Source organism: Cygnus olor, chromosome 3 (assembly GCF_009769625.2).
Source record: "Cygnus olor isolate bCygOlo1 chromosome 3, bCygOlo1.pri.v2, whole genome shotgun sequence".
NCBI classification, from domain to species: Eukaryota; Metazoa; Chordata; class Aves; order Anseriformes; family Anatidae; genus Cygnus; species Cygnus olor.
The window spans coordinates 50,070,069-50,091,157 of NC_049171.1; the positions used below are offsets into that span (position 1 = coordinate 50,070,069).

Consider the following 21,089-nt stretch of genomic DNA (forward strand, 5'->3'; position numbering starts at 1 on the left):
CAGTCAAGGTTAGCAAGTAATTGGAAATAGCTGTATATTTTATTTTGTAAAAATTCCCATTGTGATATACAAATCTACTTACCCTGGTAATTATAAATATTAAAACATTTTACTTGCATTCTTTAAAGCATACAAACTTTTTTCTCCAAACAGTCTTTATTATACATGCATGTTTCACTTACTCAGAGGTATATTATCTCATTATCAAGTGCAAATCAGCATTCATAAACATGAATCACTAAAATAACATGTTAATATTCCAAGTATAAAACTTGAAAGAAAATGCATTTTGGTGAATTTTCTGTAATTCACAATTTTGTTATCAACTGAGAATGCTCTAATGGAGCTACAAGAAAGAAGTGAAAACGTAGAGCATCCCGAAATTACTGGTCTGCACAGTTTACGAAAAGAATATGCAGGCTTTTCTTCTCTTCATCAGTGCAGTTTTAAAAAATAAAAAGCCTAGTAACAGTGATCCTTCTCTGAACTAAGGCCTGCCTTTAGTTTACTGTAAGGTGAAAGCCTGAATTACCTTTCTGGCTGCTGCAACTTCTCTTTCTTCTCTTTGCAACATATGGTATGTGAATTTATTCTACAGTTAGGAAGAGTGTTCTTACTGATATCCACCATAATTAGGTGCCTGCAAACCTTTCTTACAGGCTGGACCTGTCACTTAGCATGACACTTCTCAAGAGAGCTGAGGAAGCAGTTGTCTCAGTCTCACTTTGGAATGACAATAAATAGATAGGCACTCTGCAATTCATTCTGGTTAACTGAAGTGATTGGATGCTTTTTTCTTTTTTTTTTTTTTTTTAAGTCACAGTTCTTCTTCACACAGCTATCTTCAGTCTTGATGGATCTGTTCTAGGTCCACCTTTCGTGGCATCCAGTTCATTATACTCTTCTATTAGGTCAGACAAAGACAATACAGCTTCAGAAAAACAGCTTTGCTCCATCCCATCTACTTGCAGATAATGGTGAAGATGAGCCTATGACAATAATAAAGTTGGTGTTATCTTTTTTGTTGGCATCTAACATAAGTCATTTGGCTCAATAAGCATCATTTAGCCTGCACTGAAGAGGGGAGTGCAGGCACTGTAGAAAGTAGATTTGAAGATTTACTTCATGACAACCCTTGCTTACATACTTAGCAACTTCAGGAATAAACCCCCGTGTAATCACAGTTGGCATTACTGATTTCTTATACATTCATCTTTTCATATTCTGTCTTCTCTGGTACCCTTCAACAAACTGGTAGGCAGATCTGTCAGATACTGCCTCATTGTTGAAGAAAGTAAGTGTATTGCCTGGTAGGTACAAGTTAATAAGGGATTTACCCTTTTTAAGCAGCAGCTGTTCAAATGATTCCGATAGGTACCACAAAAAAAAAAAATCTTGGGCTGTTACTTTTAAGCAGTTTCTCTGTGATACCAAGATTTTTTTCCCAATACTGCAAGATACTAATGATTAGTGGCTACAGAAGTTATAATGACAACAGAGACAAACCTTTTTCTTGTAGAGCCTCATGAATCTGTCTCTGAGTTCCATAAAAGTTGGTTTCACACAGGTGTTGTTTGCTAAAGCCAGCAGGGAATGGGAATGGCCCACAGGAGGTACCGAACACAAACCAGTTTTCCAGCCCTCTTGATTCCATGAGACAAAGTGCAGGGAAGGCTTCAACCTGTGAAACAAAATTTTAGTTATCTACAGAACATAGACAACACAAAGCCTGAGTTTCCTTTGCTAACAAACAGACTGAAAAGGTCAATGTTAGAGACTTCATGACTAAGCAAACCAGTTAGAACTAGCATTTTGAATACGGCATTTTAGACTCCAGACTTAAACAGTATGTATTTAAATTTACAATGCAAACATCAATTTTATTCCGTTAATTTAATGCATCAGGGTTTGAAAAGTAAAGTTACAAGCGCTCATTTCTATAAAAGGGACTGCAATTACTTCTAGATTTATGAGAGGGCAGATTAATACTGTATAGGGACAATAAGTCTACCTGTAAAAAGTAGAAAATGATTGCTAACAATACAGAGCTGTTAATGTAAGTATGATTCCCTAGCTATATGAGAATAACCATGAAATAGCTGACTTTCATTCAGAAAAAAACACAAACCCTACTTCTAGTTGATTTATTTTATATATATATGTAAAGCACCTATCACCATATTGATAAATACTCTTTGGAACCACTCTGATGGTAGGGGTAAGAACAGGCCTTTTAGTACCTCAGCACTTCTGTTTCCAAACAATTTAAAATAAAAAAAAAGCCACAAGACTCTGCTGCCAGCCTGGTTTGGTACCCCTTCAAGATCCCACATTGGCAGAAGACCTCTGTAAGGGCAGGCTTTGATTTCTTTTACATATTTGAGAGTGGGAAGAGCAGAACAAGCACATCTAGTAAGCTCCATTATTCGGGAGTCCAAGAATGCCGTGACTTATTCTAACTTGTTAAGCAAGCTATTTACATTTCTTTCCTTCCCTCAATTAAGGAAAAAAAAATCTGAGTAAACTGATTTGGTATTGAAATTTGTTAGATGAACTGAGAGTACTCGGGACAACAAAACACCTCTCTAACAAATACCATGACTACTTTTTGTGGTAGTACAAACCTTTCAATATTTCTGCAAAGATCTGAAACTTGCACATTTCCTCGAACAAGAAGTGCACAAGCAAGATAGAGGCTGTGCTTTGGATCTGCTTGAATTAGTTGATGATCTCTACTAAAAGCATCTGAAAACATCTGATCCAACCTAGGTAAAGAGAAAACAGTTCACTCTCTTAATAAAGGCGGCTACAAAAATTCTTCAGAATACCCACCCTTCAGGGTTTAAAATTTTGTGAAGTCCTGGAAACCTAAAGGTTGGACTAGATGATCTTAGAATCATTCAGGTTGGAAAAGACCTCTATGAAATAAAGGTATCGTGAATGACAGCAAAAAGATTCAAACCTTTACATGCATGTATGTAGGCAGTAAAAGTTTTGGAAAACAGATGAAATCTATTTTCCCTCTCTTATCTCTCTTGTTACAACCAACTGTTGAGCCTGAAGTAAGAGAAGTGGAGGGACTAAGAGACATTTACTGAGAAATTTTAGGTCAATAGTTACAAACTATTAGATATTTAAGAGGATTTAACTACTTGAGGTTCTGGTTATATGTCAATTTGAATGGACAATCTCACTGCTTGTGATGGATTTGACAGCGAATTACAAAGTGCTGCCAACCATTATTGGTTATCTGCCTGTTACACTTCACTATTTAAAGGGATCAATGAATCAGATTTCATTGTATTAATTTCAAGTAATGACTTAGGAAAAGCCTATGTAAATTTGTCCATTTATTCTGATTTTATCACGTATATCTACTTTAAAAGCTGACATAGCAGATCATATTCTCTTCATCTTCTTAAGCAAGTTCTACTGCAATGTGGGATACCAGTGATTGTGTCTTGAAGAGTCTCTATGGACCTATAACATCTAAGTCATTCTATTTGTTCCAAACTCTCTACATTTACTGTCTCTACTTTTTTAAATTATTATTTTTAAATCACCTCTGCAACAATCTATTAAAATAAAGAGACAAAATGAGGAAAAAAATACTACCCTTTCCACCACCTTATTCTGAAACATGACTGACCAAGTATTGCCCTATAGTTGGCTACCTTCCCTCCAGTGCTGTACTGTCTCCTCAGGGTATAGTTTCAAGCAACTCAACTGTCAGAACTTGGCAGCACAGAAAGAGGTGTCCTCTATGGTCCTACCCTCTGCTCAACTCTGTGTACTTCCACCACTTATCCTTAGCTGTCTCCGTCACTATTTGAACCTTTTGCTGACTCAATTTAATTCAGTAAAACCAGTGAAATCTATTATAAGTGGTAATTTTCTGATGTGTCAATGGGATAAAACCTCTCACAAAGTTTCACAAGTCACTGCTTATTGTTAAAATAACCTGTTAAATAGGTTCACTACATCTCCACGCTGACATAAAACGCCATTACTTCCCAAGAAGTCTAGTTTAATTTCTTGTTTGTCTTTACAGTATTTTGTGTAGAAGTGTGTAACACTGCAAAGTGTTATTCAGAAGAACTTGTGGTGTGGATTCTACCTATCATCTAGTAGCACAGTTCTCCAACAGAAATATCAAAACACATTTTAAGTTTGCTGGCTTAACCATTAAAGAGAAAAGGGACAAAGGATGTCCCCAAAATCAGCAGGATGAATTTGAAAACGTGGCAGGCTTATAAACTTCTACCCTTAGTCTTGCTATAAAATGGATTTTTTTTTTTAAATTGAAAGTGTGGAAGAATCGGAAATTAAGCTTCAAATGTAAAGCCTCCACAATAATGCTTTCTTCTTACCTTCTAGAAGGTACATTAACATCAGCCAGCGTATACAGAGGAGTCAAGCTTGAAACCAAGTAATGAAGTCGAGGAAATGGAACTAAATTCATGCTGATTTCATTAAGATCCATGTTAAGGGAACCTTCAAACCTAGCAGAGCTGAGAAATTAACAGACTTGTTACAAAATAAGTCATAAGCAAAGTAAATAACTTTTATAATGTAAACATTCATTAAATATATATATATATATATGTATGTATGTATGTATGTATGTATTTTAACAGTTCCCTACAATAAAACAATGCAGTGTTCAAGAAACGGTTTATCTATAACTACTAAACTTTTACATTTGGCAGTAACACTGAAATTTCTTATTTCCTTATATTTCTCATTGTAGAACAATTAATCAAGAATGAGACCTTAACCTTCCCGACTGTAGTCTTTAAAACTGTTTTTTCGGTGTGTGGTCATAGCTGCTTGATGCCAGTGTTAATAAATGGGCTGTAATAAAACATGTGTGACCTAGCAGTCATGACAAACTGTTTAAAAGAAAAACTGACTAATACTTTGAAATTTTATTTCACCAAAAATTTCCTGCAGCAATAGACAGTTTACCAGCAACAATGGTCAGATGATACTTATAAAATAATACAGTTGGCCCAGAACTGCTAACTTCCCTGGGTGCCATTAAGCATTAATAGAGGACAACATCCTTTTGTCCATGAACCTGTTCGTACTTCAGATCTAAGACTATCACAGCTACAGCAAAACCTCTGCAATATGAATACATCCAAACACTTCAACATTTAATAACCAATTCTTCAAAAGAGGAGACTAGCATCAAACTGAAAACAATTTTCTTTGAGTTGATGCAGACCTGCATATTTACAGCACACACTGCACCTACAACAATATTACTTGTACAGAGGAATAATCTATAACCTCACCTTGTCAGGTTCAGCAGCAAGTTGGCTACGATATTATTCATTGCATCAAACGGCTTCTCCTGTATGGCTTTTGTAATGCCTGCACTTGATGTTACCAAGCTGGTTTGCTTCACAGTTGACCCTAGCTTCCCAGAATTCATCATCTGATGAATTTTGTTAACTATATCAAACAGAGACTTTGAGAGGGGAAAAAAAAAAAAGCACAACAAAAAGCATGCAAGAAGTCTTATGCACAGAGCTTTCAAATTCTGTACCCCATTTTTTCTATTTCAGTTAATCTTAAAGAAAAAAATAAGACATGCTAGTCCTAGTTCAAAGATTATAACTTTGATATACATATGTCCGACTTTTAACCAGTTCCAACTGACTGAAGTGTTTCTAAATGTCTGTTCCTTACATGTCACAAATATACATAGCTAGACTCAGAAATTTGAGTTTTATTCAACTACTCAAAATCCTCATCTTCTAAAAAGTACATTTAAAGTTCTCATAATTTCTGTGAAAGCAAAAATATATTCCTTAAATATATTTTACTTTCTCTTGCTTCTGTTTGTGCAGTCAGGTATGTCTATTATGCCCAAATCACTCATGAGTAAAGTCAAATCTGTTGGAATTTGGTGTGGTTAGTTATTTCCCTTAAAAATGGAATATTAGTACATTAGCACTGTACTAATACTACATACAAATTGATGCTAAAAGATGTAGGAATCTCAGCCTGAGTAAACAGGAGTTTCTCACTATTTACCTTGAAATAATCATGAAAAAAAATCACTCTAGACATCTTTGCAGGTGGAAGCAAAGTACAGAGCATCTTATAAGTGAGTTGATTTCAAAAGCCTGCAAGTTACTTAGGAGTTCAGTTATCACTCTTATCAACACTCAGAAGGAAGAAATATTTCCTATATTCAGTCTAATAAAAAAGAAATTGACAGAAACAGAATGTTATTCCTTACTTCATTCTCTATTGGTAGCACACAGTCCGCATGTTCATTAAGCTCCTTCATAGCCAGAACACTGTTATATGGAGAAGTAATAACATCATCTTCACCAGAGGGATAAACTGCAGTAACAAATCTATATACTTCTGGGAATTCATCCTCAAGCAAATTTAGCACGAAAGTTCCAAGACCAGATCCCGTCCCTAAAAATAATTAGGGAGGAAGACAGAATGAGAGGAAGTCCTCCATGTTCTTATAAGCACTAAGTCTCATATGTTGGAAACATACAACTTTTCAATTATTTATATTAACGAGCATTTTCTGAAGCATTTGGAAGACAGTGGAAGCTACTCAGATGTAAATTAAAGAAGGAAGGTTTTTCCAAGACAAGAAATAATTACATGATAGAAGTTTTTTCCCATACATTACCAGACAGGATCAAGTAGACAATCCTGCAAATTCCCGCAAACCAGGAAGTCATAATATGTAACCAATTTTTTTTTTCTGACCTAGTACTTTTGTTATTTTAAAGCCTTTAATTTGAATTTTGAAATAAAACTTTTGTTTAAAAAGCACAACTAATCCAAGCAATTCTTTAAATTTACTTTTCTCCTGGGGGATTTTTTATGAAGCTCTCTCAATCTCCAGTCAAAACAGAGTAACTCCTTTAACCCAGCACACACACTTTTTTCCTTATTAGCACTAAGCACATAGAACTAAGTTCAAGTCAGAAAATTAAACTGTATTTTTTTCTGTCTTGGATAGCTAACATTCTCAGCAGCAGACAATTTTTATCTACAAACAACACAGCAATTTTCTGCTGTAATGGAAATAACTGTAGGGTTTCAAATTAAGTAAATGACCACAAAAAAGACCCTTGACAAAACTCCTGTGTCATATTTAGAGCTATTTTCAGTGTCTATTTTGATTTCATAACTATTTATAATACATGCTCCTGACCCCTCTTCCCCCCAGTGTTTCTGGGGTAGGAATACTTAGTAGCAATACAGAAATGACAAAGTTGTCACCACGAGGGATTATCTCATCTGATTTATTAACAGAATTCAACAGAATTGTGTGGAAGGAAAATTGAAAAACAATGGAGTTAAGCAACCGAGTCTCCTTCAAAGCCTTTCTGAAAACTCTTTCCCTACAATTAAAAACAACTTGATTACAGCAATGATTTCAGCATTCTGAGGCAACTTCCCCTTCTGATCAGAATTATCTCAGTGTTTCCTTGTATTTGATGCCTGTCTAGATGCATCTGCTGTCTTCTCTTTAAGATTCAAAATGTATTTTTGTTCTAACTTACTTTAGTAAGTTCATGATTAGGGCTCCTCAGTACTCTAACAAAACAAATAATAAATAATTATGAGTCTGCCTAATTGGACTATGCTTTTTTATTCTGCATTCAGCATGACGTAGATTATTACAGCAACCTTCTTTTCAAGATCTACGTTTTTCTTTTTCATCTGCAGCATGTGCAATCATACTTACTGTGAAAAACGTACTTACCACCTCCCATAGAATGAATTATAAAAAAACACTGTAGACAATCACAATGTTCTGCAGTTTTCCTCAGCTTTTCCACAATGTTTTCCCGGTACTGACAGCCATATATCTTATGACCTACAGCCCTAAATGTAAGAAAAATACTTAAAAACAAACAAACAAACGAAAAACAACCTCTAACAATTAGTCTTTCAGTTTTTTAACTCCTTCTGTTTGACATTTTGTAAGATATTGACTAACAGTTCAAGAGATCTGAGTTGGATGCAGTGAGAATTTGGAATTCATTACGTTAATCAACCTTTTTCCGAATTTCTCTTTTTGGTAATGTAGTTTATATGCACAAAGCCAGACTCCATGATGCACAGAAATCTGAAATGCATTTGTTCATATATCTCATTTCTATACTAGTTGCACAGTCTCAAACTAGATTGATTAGGGGTTTGACTGAGCAATGGTAACAGCTGAATGCCAAAAAAAAAGCAAAATGGAAAGCATGTTCTTCTGAAAAAAAAAAAAAAAGGGAAAGAAAAAATGGACGAAATGATTTATCAGCAGAATTATCCTCCTGCGAAATGCTTTTCAAAGCCCTCCTTCATGCAACAGTGACTCCGAAGTTCACTGGTAATACCCTGCAGCTCCCCAGGTGCAGCAGAATGAACTAGAAAGCTACTGTTATCATTTCCCTTTTCAAATGCCATCTAATTAGTTACTAAGAAGTACTTTCTGAAGAGGATCTCACCAGTTGTTTCCTGAACCAGAAACATCTGTAATAAGCTGCTTGCTATCAAACACATCTCTCAATGGTCCCTGCAGAATTTCATTTACCACACCCTCCTCCATGTCAATCAACAGCGCCTGTGAGAAAGGCATGTGTTACAATTCAGGCAGTAAGCAAGCCACTCTTTGAAACAATCACAAAAGAAATAGAAAATTATTTACAATATCAAAGGTATGTTGTTTCTACTGTGCTCCAGAGAGACTTTTTTTTCCCCACTTGTTAACTAAGAAACTAACTTGTAAAATTCACCTTGACTGCTTTGCCAGAAGTCGTTCAATAAAATAGTATTTCAGATACTGCAATTGTGTTAAAATGTTAATAATACTTTTCCCAAATACTCAGAAGTAAAGGAATTAAAGCAGTTACATTTCAAATTTTGTTGCTTATCAATCACTTAAAAAGAAGTGGCTCACCTCCCCTGCGCCCCTCAAAATTTACAAATAAAACCTTGCTTGATAATATCTGCAATGGTTTTATTAAAATTATACTTTAAATTAAGGAACAAGCCTGGCTGCAAACTGCATTGCTCCACCGAACCATAAGTTACTACTGGAAATTTTGATATTCAAAGTAGTAGATCAAAATATATGAATTTATAAGAATGTTAGGAAAATCCTTACACAGTTGGGCATAAGTATGCAATGTAAAAAGAGTAACTGTTACAGATTGTCTTACTCGTGCTTTTAAAGAGCAGATTTTTCCTTTGTAAATATCAGGACCATCACCAGCACTTCTGGAAAAAAAGAAAAAAAAATCCAAACTCAGAACCATAATAGAAAATAAGGCAATGTGTATTGGAATACAATTCCCTCCTTAATTTTCAGTATTCAGAGGACTATTACAACACAAACAGAAACACCCTGAAATGTACACTGCTAAGAAATGCCTCGTAATTTCCTAAAAGAACGCTATTAAGGGATACAATCTCAATGAGAAATATTCTAAGCAGTACTTCAGGAGGCTGAAAAGGATAAGCATCAAAAGTTTCCTCTACAATACAGCCTCTAATTGAGTTCTACAAGCATTGCCAAAACTGAAAGTACCCTCTTTTTTCTAGCATGTGGTGCATCTACATCGTATAAAGGAACACAGTTCACCAAATAACACCGCTAGATTTTCAGCGGGGATAGTACAGCACTGTTTTACTGCTCGAGGCGTGAAAGCAGCGTAACAGCACTAGTGCCTGGCTTACTCTGCCATTAAGGTTTACTAGGTCAGAAATCATGCTGTGCTGACACAGCTTTAGTACCCCCCCCCCCTTTTTTTTTTTTTTTTCTTTTTTCAGGATTGGTTGTACTGAGCCAGTCCAGAGGGCTGCGCATTGCGTACAAGTGCTTTTTTCCATAATTAAATGCTGGTGCTTCTGCACTCAAAGGCTGAGATATTCTGGTCTGGCTCAAACATATTCAACACAGATTAAAAAAAAAAAGAAAAAAAAGGCAGGGACACTGGAAGATGACTCTAATTTTTTCCCCACAATTTACCTACTTTGGGGGCCAGTCAACCCTAAGATCACACAATATGAAATATCTGTTAGACTATTCTACATTCAGCCACAGTAATAATCCAAAATGTCAGCTGAAAGCACCAAATGTTCTGACCATGCTCTGTCCCATCAGGAACAAGCGGAAGAGAGAGGATGGGGCTGCACTGGACTGCTCAAGGAGCTTCTACACTCTCACTCAAAGCAGCTCTCCAAACACTTCTCATTAGCTGAGCAGCTCACAGCAGCCCACAGAACTCATGTTGATTACTCTAGCCTATGCAACTCCCTGTATGAGTCCACTGTAGCACCAGAAAATCCAGCCAGAGAAGTTCTATTTCTCTTCAGGGACTAACAAAATCCAAAGGGAAAATAAACAGATGAGCAAACAAAAAACCCCTGTATCTTTCTCTTAACTAGTCTTTGTGGTCTTTCACGACAGCTTGTACTTCCATTCACTTTGATGAATCCCCTTGGCTTATTTAAGACATGCTTTTCTGCATATAAAACCATACATTTTTTATTAAGTTCATCATATAACTACCAGTCTGAATGCAATATGCATGATCTTTGGGGTAAGACATCACCATCCATATGTAATAGATGTTTTGGGTACCTAAATTTACCACAAGAAGGCTCAAATATGGAAACTGTTATACAATTAGCCCGTTAGCACACTTCATTGTCACATACATGTATGTTCACTTTAAATCTGGGTAATTATTTTGGCTGATCGAAGTTGCTTTTAGTAGTTATCATTATACAACCAGCTTGATGAAGGTAGGGGAAAGCATTTTGCTTCTCAGTCTACAGGAGCAAGCTGGCCTTCTGGCCATTGCTGCCATCATTATAGGAGGCTTTCAGATGTTCTCTCTGTTGAACACTCTAATCTCTGATTTCCAGAAAGATGATACTAGCGGCAGCAGCCTTTACTACAGAAGGTGGATGTTCTTGCAGCACATGAGCAGATGCTCGTTGCAACTTCTACAGTACTCACTGAGGTAAGTCCTTTCCATGTACGGAGAGAAAAGAGATGTTTACCTTGCAGCCAACCTGTCAAAAGTTTGGTGCTTTCATCTGGCACATACGAAAGCATTGTTTACAACCAGATTTTCTTGACAAAAAAAAAAAAAAAAAAAAGAAAAAGATATTCTAAGAATTTCTAAGAAAAAGAATTGAGACAAAATAGGATTCCAATTCCATTCCAGTTAAAATTGCATGCTGTACTTTTTTCATATGACGGAAGGAAACAGAGGCTGGTCAAATGCTTTTTAACGAATTACAATGTAACAACAATATCCAGATGCCCACTAAAAGATTTCTGTAACTGGTAAGACAGATATGATTTTTAAAGTATGAATTGGATAACATAAAAAAAAAATAAATCACAACCACCACTCGGTGCAGCAAACTACAGATAAAAATCAGGTAAGAGGGATTTAAAAACTGACAGGACCTTTTCTATCTTATATGTAATTCCTCCTACAACTCTTCAATACATGCTGCTAAGTTATTATTCAGAGAGCTTGCAATCTGATCATGACTGGCAAGGGCAAAAGCTATCAGATCTTGACTGTCCATTTTTTGGATACGAAGAAAGAAAAGCAAAGCCAAACACTTTCAACAAATTTAATTACTGAAGTAAATATACTTAGAATGGAAAGGTAAAGATAGTGTTTTGAGGAGAAGACAAAAGATCTTTTTCTAGCACATACTAAATATGACCTGAAAAAAAAAGAAAACTTTAATTTAAAGGCTAGGAGGAGGGACTAGAATTGTTGATCTGTTGTGTTAAACTCACAAGCAGTTTCTTGATAAGAAGTCTTACCTTGTATCTACATTCCTGAAGAAACTGCTTAATGCTTCATCATAAATTCCTTTCTGAAAATAAACAATTCGAGATGTTATGTCAGAAATTCTCAGTGCTTTTTCATTGAATAATTTATGTTGGAGTGAACCTCTGAAGGTTACCAAACTCCCCCACTCAAACCAGGGTAAACATCAGAGTTCAATCCAACCAGCTCCAGCCAGCATTAAAAAGCACATTTCACTGAAGTGTTAGCTGATATTAAAAACCAACAGGAGGATGTAACTAGCAAATGATTTTTTCAGCCAAAGATTAAATAAATACTCTTCCCTCATTTCTAAAGATTTAGGATTTTACTGAAGATCTCAATGAAATTACTAAATGGCTGCTGTCTAGCTGATTCAGCTCATCAGTGATGTGACACTGGGACAGTTCCATGCCCAAGATGTTCTGTGGAAATGAAAGCACAGTACACTTTTGTATCAGTGATTTCCAAGCTCCCTGCCGAGGGATGGTGCTTAAATCACTTCTCCCACCATAAAGTTTGTCAACCTAATACACTTTAATGTTATTAGCCTTTTCCAGATTATCGCAGTCTTCAAGTCCTGATGAAGCAGAGTTTGGAAGTCACTGTTCCCTACAACACTAAAACCAAGAGATGCTCCATATGAACTTCACCTATTGCCTTACTATAGCTGCTTCAGCAAAAGGCATTGAGAGGGCCTGCTCACCATTACCTCTGCTAACACCAGGTATTTGTCAGCAAATGGTCTCCGTGAAGAGTGGCATGTTGTTCAGCACAGCCCTATGGCCTCTTTACCCCGTTGTTTTGCTCCGTACACCCGTACAGCAAGTCACCGCACAGCATGTGCTAGTATGGAAAGGCTTTGGGGTGGCGGTTTTTTAGCTTTATCGCCAAAGACACCAGGGCCAAGGTGACAGAGCCGGCAGCGACCAACCTTCCCGTTTCCTCACACACGGCAACGCCGGCCTTCAGGGAGACAGCCCGGCCCTTAATTTAACTAAGCAGGCAGGGTGCTAGGGCCGCCTGCCCCGGGAAGCGGCGCCGTTACCTTGTTGACGGCGGCGTGCTCCCGCAGCGCCAGGTCCCAGAAGCGGCAGCCCACCTGGTTCCCGCACTGGCCCACTGCAAAGGGGAAAGACAGGGGACGGGTCAGGCAGGGCACGGCAAATGGCGGCGGCACGGCGCCGCGGCCCCTTACCCTGCACCACCACCGACTGCGTCATGGCCGCCACAGGCAGTCTGCAGCCGCCTCGCAGCTCAGCGCCGCTCAGTACATCCCCCCCCGCCTTCCCCCGCAGTGGAATGTTCCACCCGCTGGGCTCGCCGAGGGGGCTCGGTCGCGTGGAATGGAACGTTCCGGGGGAGGGGGGTGCGGTGTGGAGGGTGGGCGGTGCCTTGGGTGGGGCAGGGGTTGGTGACGGCGCGTCCCAACGGCCGCCGCTGCCGAGGGAGCAGAACGGGTTCTGTGGAGGAATACAGAATTCTTTTTTTTTTTTTTTTTTTTTTTTTTTTTTTTTTGTCAAAATTGTGTGAAAAGATACATTTTGTTCCAAATATATTTTCAAAATATATTTCCCAAACATACGATTCAGTCGCTGGTGCAAAATCTATAAAAGTATATGAAACTATACATCAAAAATAGAATGAAAACAGGCTTTCCTGGAAATGCCCAATGACATGCCCTCCCACCAGACCTGTAAATTAAAAATTTTAAAGTTCAGTTTAATATTTCTTGAGCAAATAATTGTCCACAGTGGATAAAGGAGGTGGTTTCTCCTCAGTGTTGAACACAGCAACTTTGGGACTCAGTCAGTATACCCTAAACCTTTATTGACTCTGGAGCAACCATAGTGCTGACTCCTGCGCATGACCTAGGATCCCGTAGAGATTACAAGTCCCCAGTAAAACAAAGTTATAGCAAATGGCTAAAAAAAAAATCCTGAAAATACTGACTTATGTATTGCTGCAAACAATAATAGTAATACTTGATGTATAAGAAATGCATGTAAGAAATACATATCCAGACTAATTTTTAAAAGCTGAGTTGAAAGAGAAGAATCCATATACTGGAAATATGTAGTGTTTTAAGTTCTTAAGGAAAAGTACGGAGTAGTTTAAGCTTACGTAGGCTTCACATCTGAAGTTGCAAAGGACCAGTGGGTTCATTGTTACAGGTGGATGGAAACCTCAGTATGAATAGAGTAATACTGACTGAATAGAATAATGCTGCCTCAAACTCTTCTTTTATAAACGATTGCTAGTGTAAAACTACATGGATATTAATCAGGAAAGCAGATAGTAATTTCTCATCTCTCTGGACAAACTAAGTGCAACCTGTAGCTTAATTTTGTTCCCTGTGATTACCAAGACTGGTCCAAAACTGTGGTCTGTTCTAGCTGCTGGATGTGAGGCTATTTCTATATTTTTTGACTATGGTCATGTCCTTAAAGTCTTCCCTTCATGTGTCTTTTTGGCCTAACTTTGGCTAAAAACAGTGCCACAGTGCTTGTAAGCATTTTAAAGCTTAGTTTAAAGTCTACAGAAGTCTCTTCTCTTACTGACTCTGGCTTGCTTTCTTCCTTTTTTTTTTTTTTATTCTTTTTTTTTTTTTTCTTTTTCTTCCTTTACTTATTTATTTATTTATTTATTTATTTATTATTTTTTATTTTTTCCAGTTAGTTACACTTTCTACTTGTTGTTTCATTTAGCTATAGTTTTTGTGGTCTATGTCCCATCACAATTCATCTTAGTGGGATTTGCTCCATTGCACATAAGGCAGCAGAAAGAAACCCCAGGTGTTGTCTTCCAATGTACTATTAAGAGGTCTGTGATGGCAAATGATTGTTCTCCCTGAGGTAGGAAACATTCTGAATCACGGATGCATTGAGTTTCATATTCATATGGGCATACATTTTAGCTTCCAAAAGAGGTCTGACGGGCAGAAAGTGGGTACATAATTACCAGTTTGGCTTGATGCATGCGCTTGGAGGCTTAATGAAGGCAGTTCAGCTGTGCAAAAGAAATAGTCACGCACTGACCTGTTTCATTGCAGTTCAAGCTCCTGGTTGCCATAGTATAAACAGATGAATCTAGTTCCCTCAGAGACTTCTTGCCCCTATGAATTATTTAATCACCAGTCTTGTACTACTGCATGTTTCTTACCCTTATTTTCTCAGTAATTTTTATTGTTGATGTTGTACAGCAATAGCATGCACAGCTTTGGAACATGAGTTGAATTGTAGGAGTAACTTACAATGTTATTGAGAGGAAATGAGTTGACATGGCCCACTGTGAATCCATGAATAACCCTTAAATCCCAATCCCAAGAAGAGCCAAATGTGCATCGTGAACGTATGTGCTATGCTTTCAGCAACTTTTTAATTTGACTATTTAGGTCACATGCTGCTGTAGGGAGAATACACTGGAATTTGAACTAATGTTATTCCTGGATTTTTATCAGCACTTAGTTCACATACTAAGTTGTTTTACTTGGAATTGTTGGCTGTTGGGAAATTACTGTCAAACCTTTAACCTTTCATCTTTCATTTTACTTTTCAGGCTATTGTCCATACTCTTGATCCCTGAGGAGAAAGAAAGTTGATAGGAACTGTGGGAGATCTCTACAGATCTTCAGAAATAAGAGAGGGGCCAGAGATCCTAATTAAACAGCCTACTTTGAAGCATTTTTTTGAGTGTTTCAACTTGAAGTTGGATTCTTTCTTATATAGCCATGCAAATGTCAAATTTCAGAATATTCCATGATATAACAACACATGAAAATCTTGAAGGTGTCAGAAGAAATGTATAAGCTCCTTAAGGTCAGTTTTTTTTTTTTTATTCTTTTTGTAGTCTTTCGGCAGAATTGAGCTAGTTATATTCGTATTGAAAATGCAAATGAACAATCTAACAATGTACCTGAGAACTTGGAGTTTTTTCCCAGATCTTTGTAGATGAAGTGTTTTCTGCCCTGGAGCTATGAGTTTTAAGACAGAAAGATGAATTTAATTCTGGGAAGATTTCTGCTTAGGCAGTTACCTTTTCCTAAACACCAGGAGCTTTGAAATGATTGCAGATATGTGTGATGTAATGCATCAGACAGAGTTTTTGGGTGTGTGTGGAATGGTAATTTCAAGGTTCATGAGAGTGTTGGGAGCAGAGGAACTCAAGTTATTCTCTACTCTCCCGTGACTCTACAAGAATCCTCCAGTTTGTAGGGTTTTTTTTGTTTGTTTTGTTTTTTGGAAATCCTATTCTGCAGAGGGAAAACCTGCGTCTCTGAGGCCTAGAGAGGAAACTTGAGGAAGATGTCCTACACTGTTGCTGGGTTTGATTAGCTGGGGTTATATTAAAGAGAAGTAAACGGAATGGTAGCAGTTTATTAATTTTAATGTGCATTTTATTCACGTACTATTTTACTGTATTTTTTTTTGTTTTATATATGTATATAGTATGCAAAGGACTGATTAATCAGAAAAGTCATTTTTATATGTAAAACCACTGAACAAACCCAAATCTTATTGCAGCAAATATGTCTAAGAAAAATACTGTTTTTACCAGACAGAGCTTGGATGTAGATATGAGAAAATATGCTTTAGTCTGAAGTAAATGTAAGATGGAAAAATGTTGTGAGTATATGTGTGCCAGTTAACATATAATGCTCCACTTAATACCAGCATTCGCTAAACTGTGATGCTCTTAGAGGGCACAAGCATATGCTATTCTCAGCTATCTCTGCTTAGCAGCTGCAGACAACCTTGAAAGGAATTTTGGTAATCCTTGTAACGAACCTATCTAAGCTGTGAATCTGCTGTTCTTTTCTCTCCAGCAATGGGGTTCAGGAGCCCAGGGCCAGAGGAAGCTTATCTGAAGTTGTGGCATCAAGAGATAGATTAGGCCGATCTAACAAATCGCTGCGTCAGAGCCGAGAGAGACTTCTGCTCCCCTTTCTAGTCTTTGTCCCAGCTGCACAGCCCTGACACCATGCACAGTCTCCAGTACCCACTAGGAGTCCAGCTCACTGACCTGAGGATATCACTCTGGCCCCAATAATAAAAAAATCCCGATCCAGAAGGCCTAAAAGTTTTCTACTCACAGTCTCAGTAGTGGCTGGAAACAGGAAAGAGTTGAGCAGGCATATTGCGTTTGATATCTGAGAAAAATACAACATTTGAAGGCAGCTGGGTTTGGGGACCCCCAATGTGCTTGGTAATGAGGGATACTCACACTGCTCGCTTCTAAACTATGAACGGTGGGATGTGGAGTGATGAAAAGAGAGGGCTGGGCACCACTCCCAGAAAAAGGTGGCCATTAGTCCTGGGGGCTTAGAGTTGCAGAGACAAGAATGGGAGGTGTGTCCAGGAGAAGGCAGAACAGGCATGGGGCTGAAACCATAAGCAGAGCTGACAAGACTGGTGGAAAGAAAGGCATGCTTTTCCTCTCTCCTCCTGGAGCCATGCTCTCTTCTCTTGTCCATTCTCTTGTGGCTACTGAGCCACAACACGGGGCTGTATAGACAAGTGGAGAGGCAGTGATGGCATCCTATCTGCCAGGGAGTCCCTGTGCCAGTCTGTCCAGAGCTTGCAGTTTTTCATCTAGAATGAGCCAAGACCACTTCAGTCTCTTAAATCCCTTTTCCTGTTGTGACTGGGGAAGGTACTGGTTAAGGCTGACACAGTATGCTCTCTGCCCCTCAGTTTAACTGAGGAATATATAAATGAGTTGATTTTTTTTTTTTAATCTTTAACCACAGTTATTTGCAACGTGAGTCTAGCATATAGCTTTATTCTTTAATGGACAGTAGCAGATCTTTTCCTGGGACACAAACGGTGACCTAAAATATGAAATGACATACAGGATCTATCTTGGAAATAACATATTTAATATATTTTAAATTTCTTTTATGATTCCACATTTTCATGTGACAGATTGGCCACGCACACTATAAGAAATGGTAAAGCTCACTCTTGTGGTATAGTAAGAGAACTGCAGAAGCAATAGCTCTTTATTCTTCAGTGATTTTTGTTTGCACATAAACATTAGAAGTGACCCTTAAACATAATGCTTTCTGTAGATGGATCCTTGATATTTTCTTTTTTCTTTTTTTTCTTCTCAGCATTGGTGATGAGTAGAACACTTTTGCTCTATTTTTCTTTCTTGTGGTCTTTACAGAACCACAGAAACTTTACAGGATTGATGCAGTGCACTATCAGGCTGCTGGACATGTATTGATGCTTACAGCACCACTAACCAAAGCTGCTTTACTAAAACTCACTGGTTTTTCATCAATCATGAAATTACGAATGCAGCCAATGAAGGAGTTGCGTGTTGTCAGGCTGGAAGTTAGCAGAGACTCTGGAAGAAACAGATTTTAAGGAAAAAGAAGTTAGAGTTTAGGAAGACTGAAATAATCAGTTTGGTGGCATAATCTGTACTGGAAGCTGAGTCTCCTCAATTGCAGTTCAGTGCTCTATTCTAAAGCCCATGCTGTAATAGATCCTACTTGTGACCAGTTCATCCAGAAAACCAAAGCCCAAATTCTATAGAAAAGTTTAGCTTTATAGAAAAGTTTAGCTACTGGGGTAACTAGTTTTTGGAATAGTCAGAATACACTAAAAATATTTTTGTTCCACTGAATAGCTTGCATGGATGAAAGGAATGTTGGTGCCTGCAATCTAGTCTGTGTGTGTGATAAGAATCTTCCAAAAAATTTTCTTTCCTTTCAATTTGCTGCTAACTGCACCTTTACTGAATCTTCTGTGGGTCATTTAATGTCTGGACTACTGCCAGTGTTCCAGAGGCCACTAGAGTAAGTATGGGGAGTTATCTACATTTAGGTAAAACTCTTGACAGTACATAGTCAATAGAGGTTCAATCTTGCATTTTTGGGTGACTGCATTTTAAGTAACAGAATAGATGAATTCCAGGCTGCATGTTTGCAATTTCTTTTAACATTACATGTATCATTGTCTGTGTCTGATTTGTTAGGTTGCATTTAGTTTACTGTATTTACCTGGTAATAGTTAGTGCTGTATTTTGTTTGTTGTTGTGAAGTTCATTATAAGATTCTTTTGTGCCAGGGTGATAATAGTATATAGAGAGCCAATGTATGGCATTGCGTTAGTATTCTATAATTAATGTAGAAATAGAAAGCTCTGTTATGACGCAGAACAGCATTTGCAATTACCACTTTATATTACCTCTCTGGGAAGAATTCTATCCTAATAAAACTCCAATTTGGATTTAAAGAGTGAACAGGCATGTGCACATAGATTTTATGATTCCCTTTGGGCTCATTTTTCCTCCTGGTAGTGTTGGTTGGATGAGAACATCCTGCACTCAAGCCACTAATCCAAGATAAGCAATATAATAAATTGTATAGTTAGAGCTGCTCGTGATTGACATGCAAGGCACAGAGAAATAATGCTGCAAGCTTTCAATGAGAAATGTACAGGAGATGATTTAAAAATTGAATCACGTAGTGTTGATTACAGTTTGCATATGAACCCCAACAGAGTAGCTCTGTCTGTTGAATAAGGGAAGTAAATGTAGTAATCTTGGCCCACACTACACAGATGGTCTGTGAGTCACAAATTCACATTAGCAGACATCTGTGCAATAGGAATCACTAATCAGAAAAAGGATCTTCATGTTTGGTATTGTGTTCAAAGACGCCATTGCTTGCAGAAGAGGAAAGCAGCCTACCAGCAACAAATCCTTGAGACTCCATTTACAGTGAGTTTCCAATCCCGTAAATGAATAAACAACTAAATAAATAAATAACTTCTTTAAAGCAGTAAGCCCTTACTGGAAAGGAAAGTGGAAAATAGTGATTTTTTCTAGCTAGCAGACTAGAGAACTGAGCCCATACCCAACTCTCTAGCAACTATGGATGTCTTAATTTCAATGAAGCAGGACATTTTTCTTCAAGAATGTGAGGCAAAACATTTCTGATCAGCTCTTGAGCCTTTGAATTTTGCCAGGTTGTTCACACGAGTATGCTTTGTTCTTTTTTTTTTGAAATTAAAACTAGGCTTAGAATCATAGAGTCATAGAGTCATAGTATGGTTTGGGTTGGAAGGGCCTTTAAAGACCATCTAATTCCAACCCCCCTGCCATGGTCAGGGACACTTCTCACTAGGCCAGGTTGCCTAAAGCCCCATCCAGCCTGGCCTTGAACATTTCCAGGGATGGGGCATCCACAGCTTCTCAGGGCAACCTGTGCCAGTGCCTCACCACCCTCTGAGTGAAGAATTTCTTCCTAACATCTAATCTAACCCTACCCTCTTTCAGTTTAAAGCCATTACCCCTTTTCCTATCACTACATACCCTGGCAAAGAGTCCCTCTCCAGCTTCTATGCTTCCTGTGTAAACTGTGTTGAAATTTGAGTACAAAACTGCCAAATACTTACCTGGTACACCTCCAATAAACACTGGCTCTCTGTGGTCAATTGCCTTTGGGTTTAGTGGCCCTACTACATGGTTGACTTCAGAGTCTACATCCAGCTGCACCACATTGGCATCTCTAATAACTGGAAGGAGAAGGAAAGGGGATGAAAAAGATGGTAAAAAGCAACATCTGAAGTTTTTATGACAGAAAGGAGTATCTGTTTGATCTAAGTGGTTTGATTTAGTTTTCACTAGACTAAGTGTGAACCATTATCAGTGCCAGTGCCAGTACCTGAGCAGATTTTGCTAGAGAGCAGGGCCAATGCAAGATAGGGCACAGGAGCAAGGGTGCTTCTGAGAGAGATTCTTGACTGTTGGTGGCTGTGTCTAGTCTGCAGGGCATGAGCATACAATGGTGGGCTGCTGAGTAAAACCGGTAGCCAAATCATTCCCAATAGTGGACCTACTGGAATGCACTGAGGTTTCCTCCTTGCTTGTGTGCCTTGGCTTCCTTCAGAAGGAAACCAGAATGCATGGTGAAAGGGCACACACTCAGATCTCTTCTGGATGTGACACTGGAAGGCATCCCAAATGACCACCCCAGACAGGAAGGTAGGGGAGTCCAGAGTACCTGAGGTTTAGATGTACATTTTGACTTTCAAACGTGGGAATGAAGGATTGCTGTCTTCCACAGGGAAAAAATCCTGACTGTAGACCTCTTTCTGTGTGGGGTTGGGGTTCCCAGGTCTGTCCTATTTGACCTGTAAGGGCAGCATATACGTGTGCCCAGTATTGGGTTAAATATCAGTATATTTAACCTCTAATTGGAAAATTTGGCAAAAAAAGAATATCATCTGGTAT

The 21,089-nt window shown here is 38.1% G+C and overlaps 2 protein-coding genes across 6 annotated transcripts in view; both read right to left on the reverse strand.

Moving 5' to 3' along the window:
- Positions 1-20: 20 nt before the first annotated feature.
- Positions 21-13,159, reverse strand: TUBE1 (tubulin epsilon 1). Of its 4 annotated transcripts, none has more exons than XM_040552677.1 (12): positions 13,042-13,159; positions 12,892-12,965; positions 11,840-11,892; positions 9,204-9,261; positions 8,490-8,605; positions 7,754-7,875; positions 6,254-6,441; positions 5,301-5,443; positions 4,371-4,511; positions 2,625-2,765; positions 1,507-1,681; positions 21-989 (listed from the first exon to the last, which is right to left on the reverse strand). In XM_040552677.1, exons 1-12 carry the CDS (start codon positions 13,064-13,066, stop codon positions 831-833), a joined length of 1,395 nt encoding a protein of 464 aa, XP_040408611.1. In that variant the 5' UTR covers positions 13,067-13,159; the 3' UTR covers positions 21-830. The 4 variants fall into 4 exon arrangements, with proteins under 4 accessions (XP_040408611.1, XP_040408610.1, XP_040408613.1 ...); XM_040552676.1 differs by having other exon boundaries at positions 5,301-5,476; XM_040552679.1 differs by having other exon boundaries at positions 5,301-5,476; positions 12,550-13,096.
- Positions 13,160-17,817: 4,658 nt separating this feature from the next.
- Positions 17,818-21,089, reverse strand: part of LAMA4 (laminin subunit alpha 4) — a 97,899-nt gene continuing 94,627 nt past the window's right edge. For both annotated transcript variants that reach the window (XM_040552536.1, XM_040552537.1), the window contains exons 37-38: positions 20,252-20,371; positions 17,818-18,194 (exon numbers count right to left, since the gene is read on the reverse strand). In XM_040552536.1, the coding sequence (XP_040408470.1) occupies positions 18,049-18,194; positions 20,252-20,371 (266 nt within the window). In that variant the 3' untranslated portion in view covers positions 17,818-18,048. The remainder of the gene's footprint in view (positions 18,195-20,251; positions 20,372-21,089) is intronic.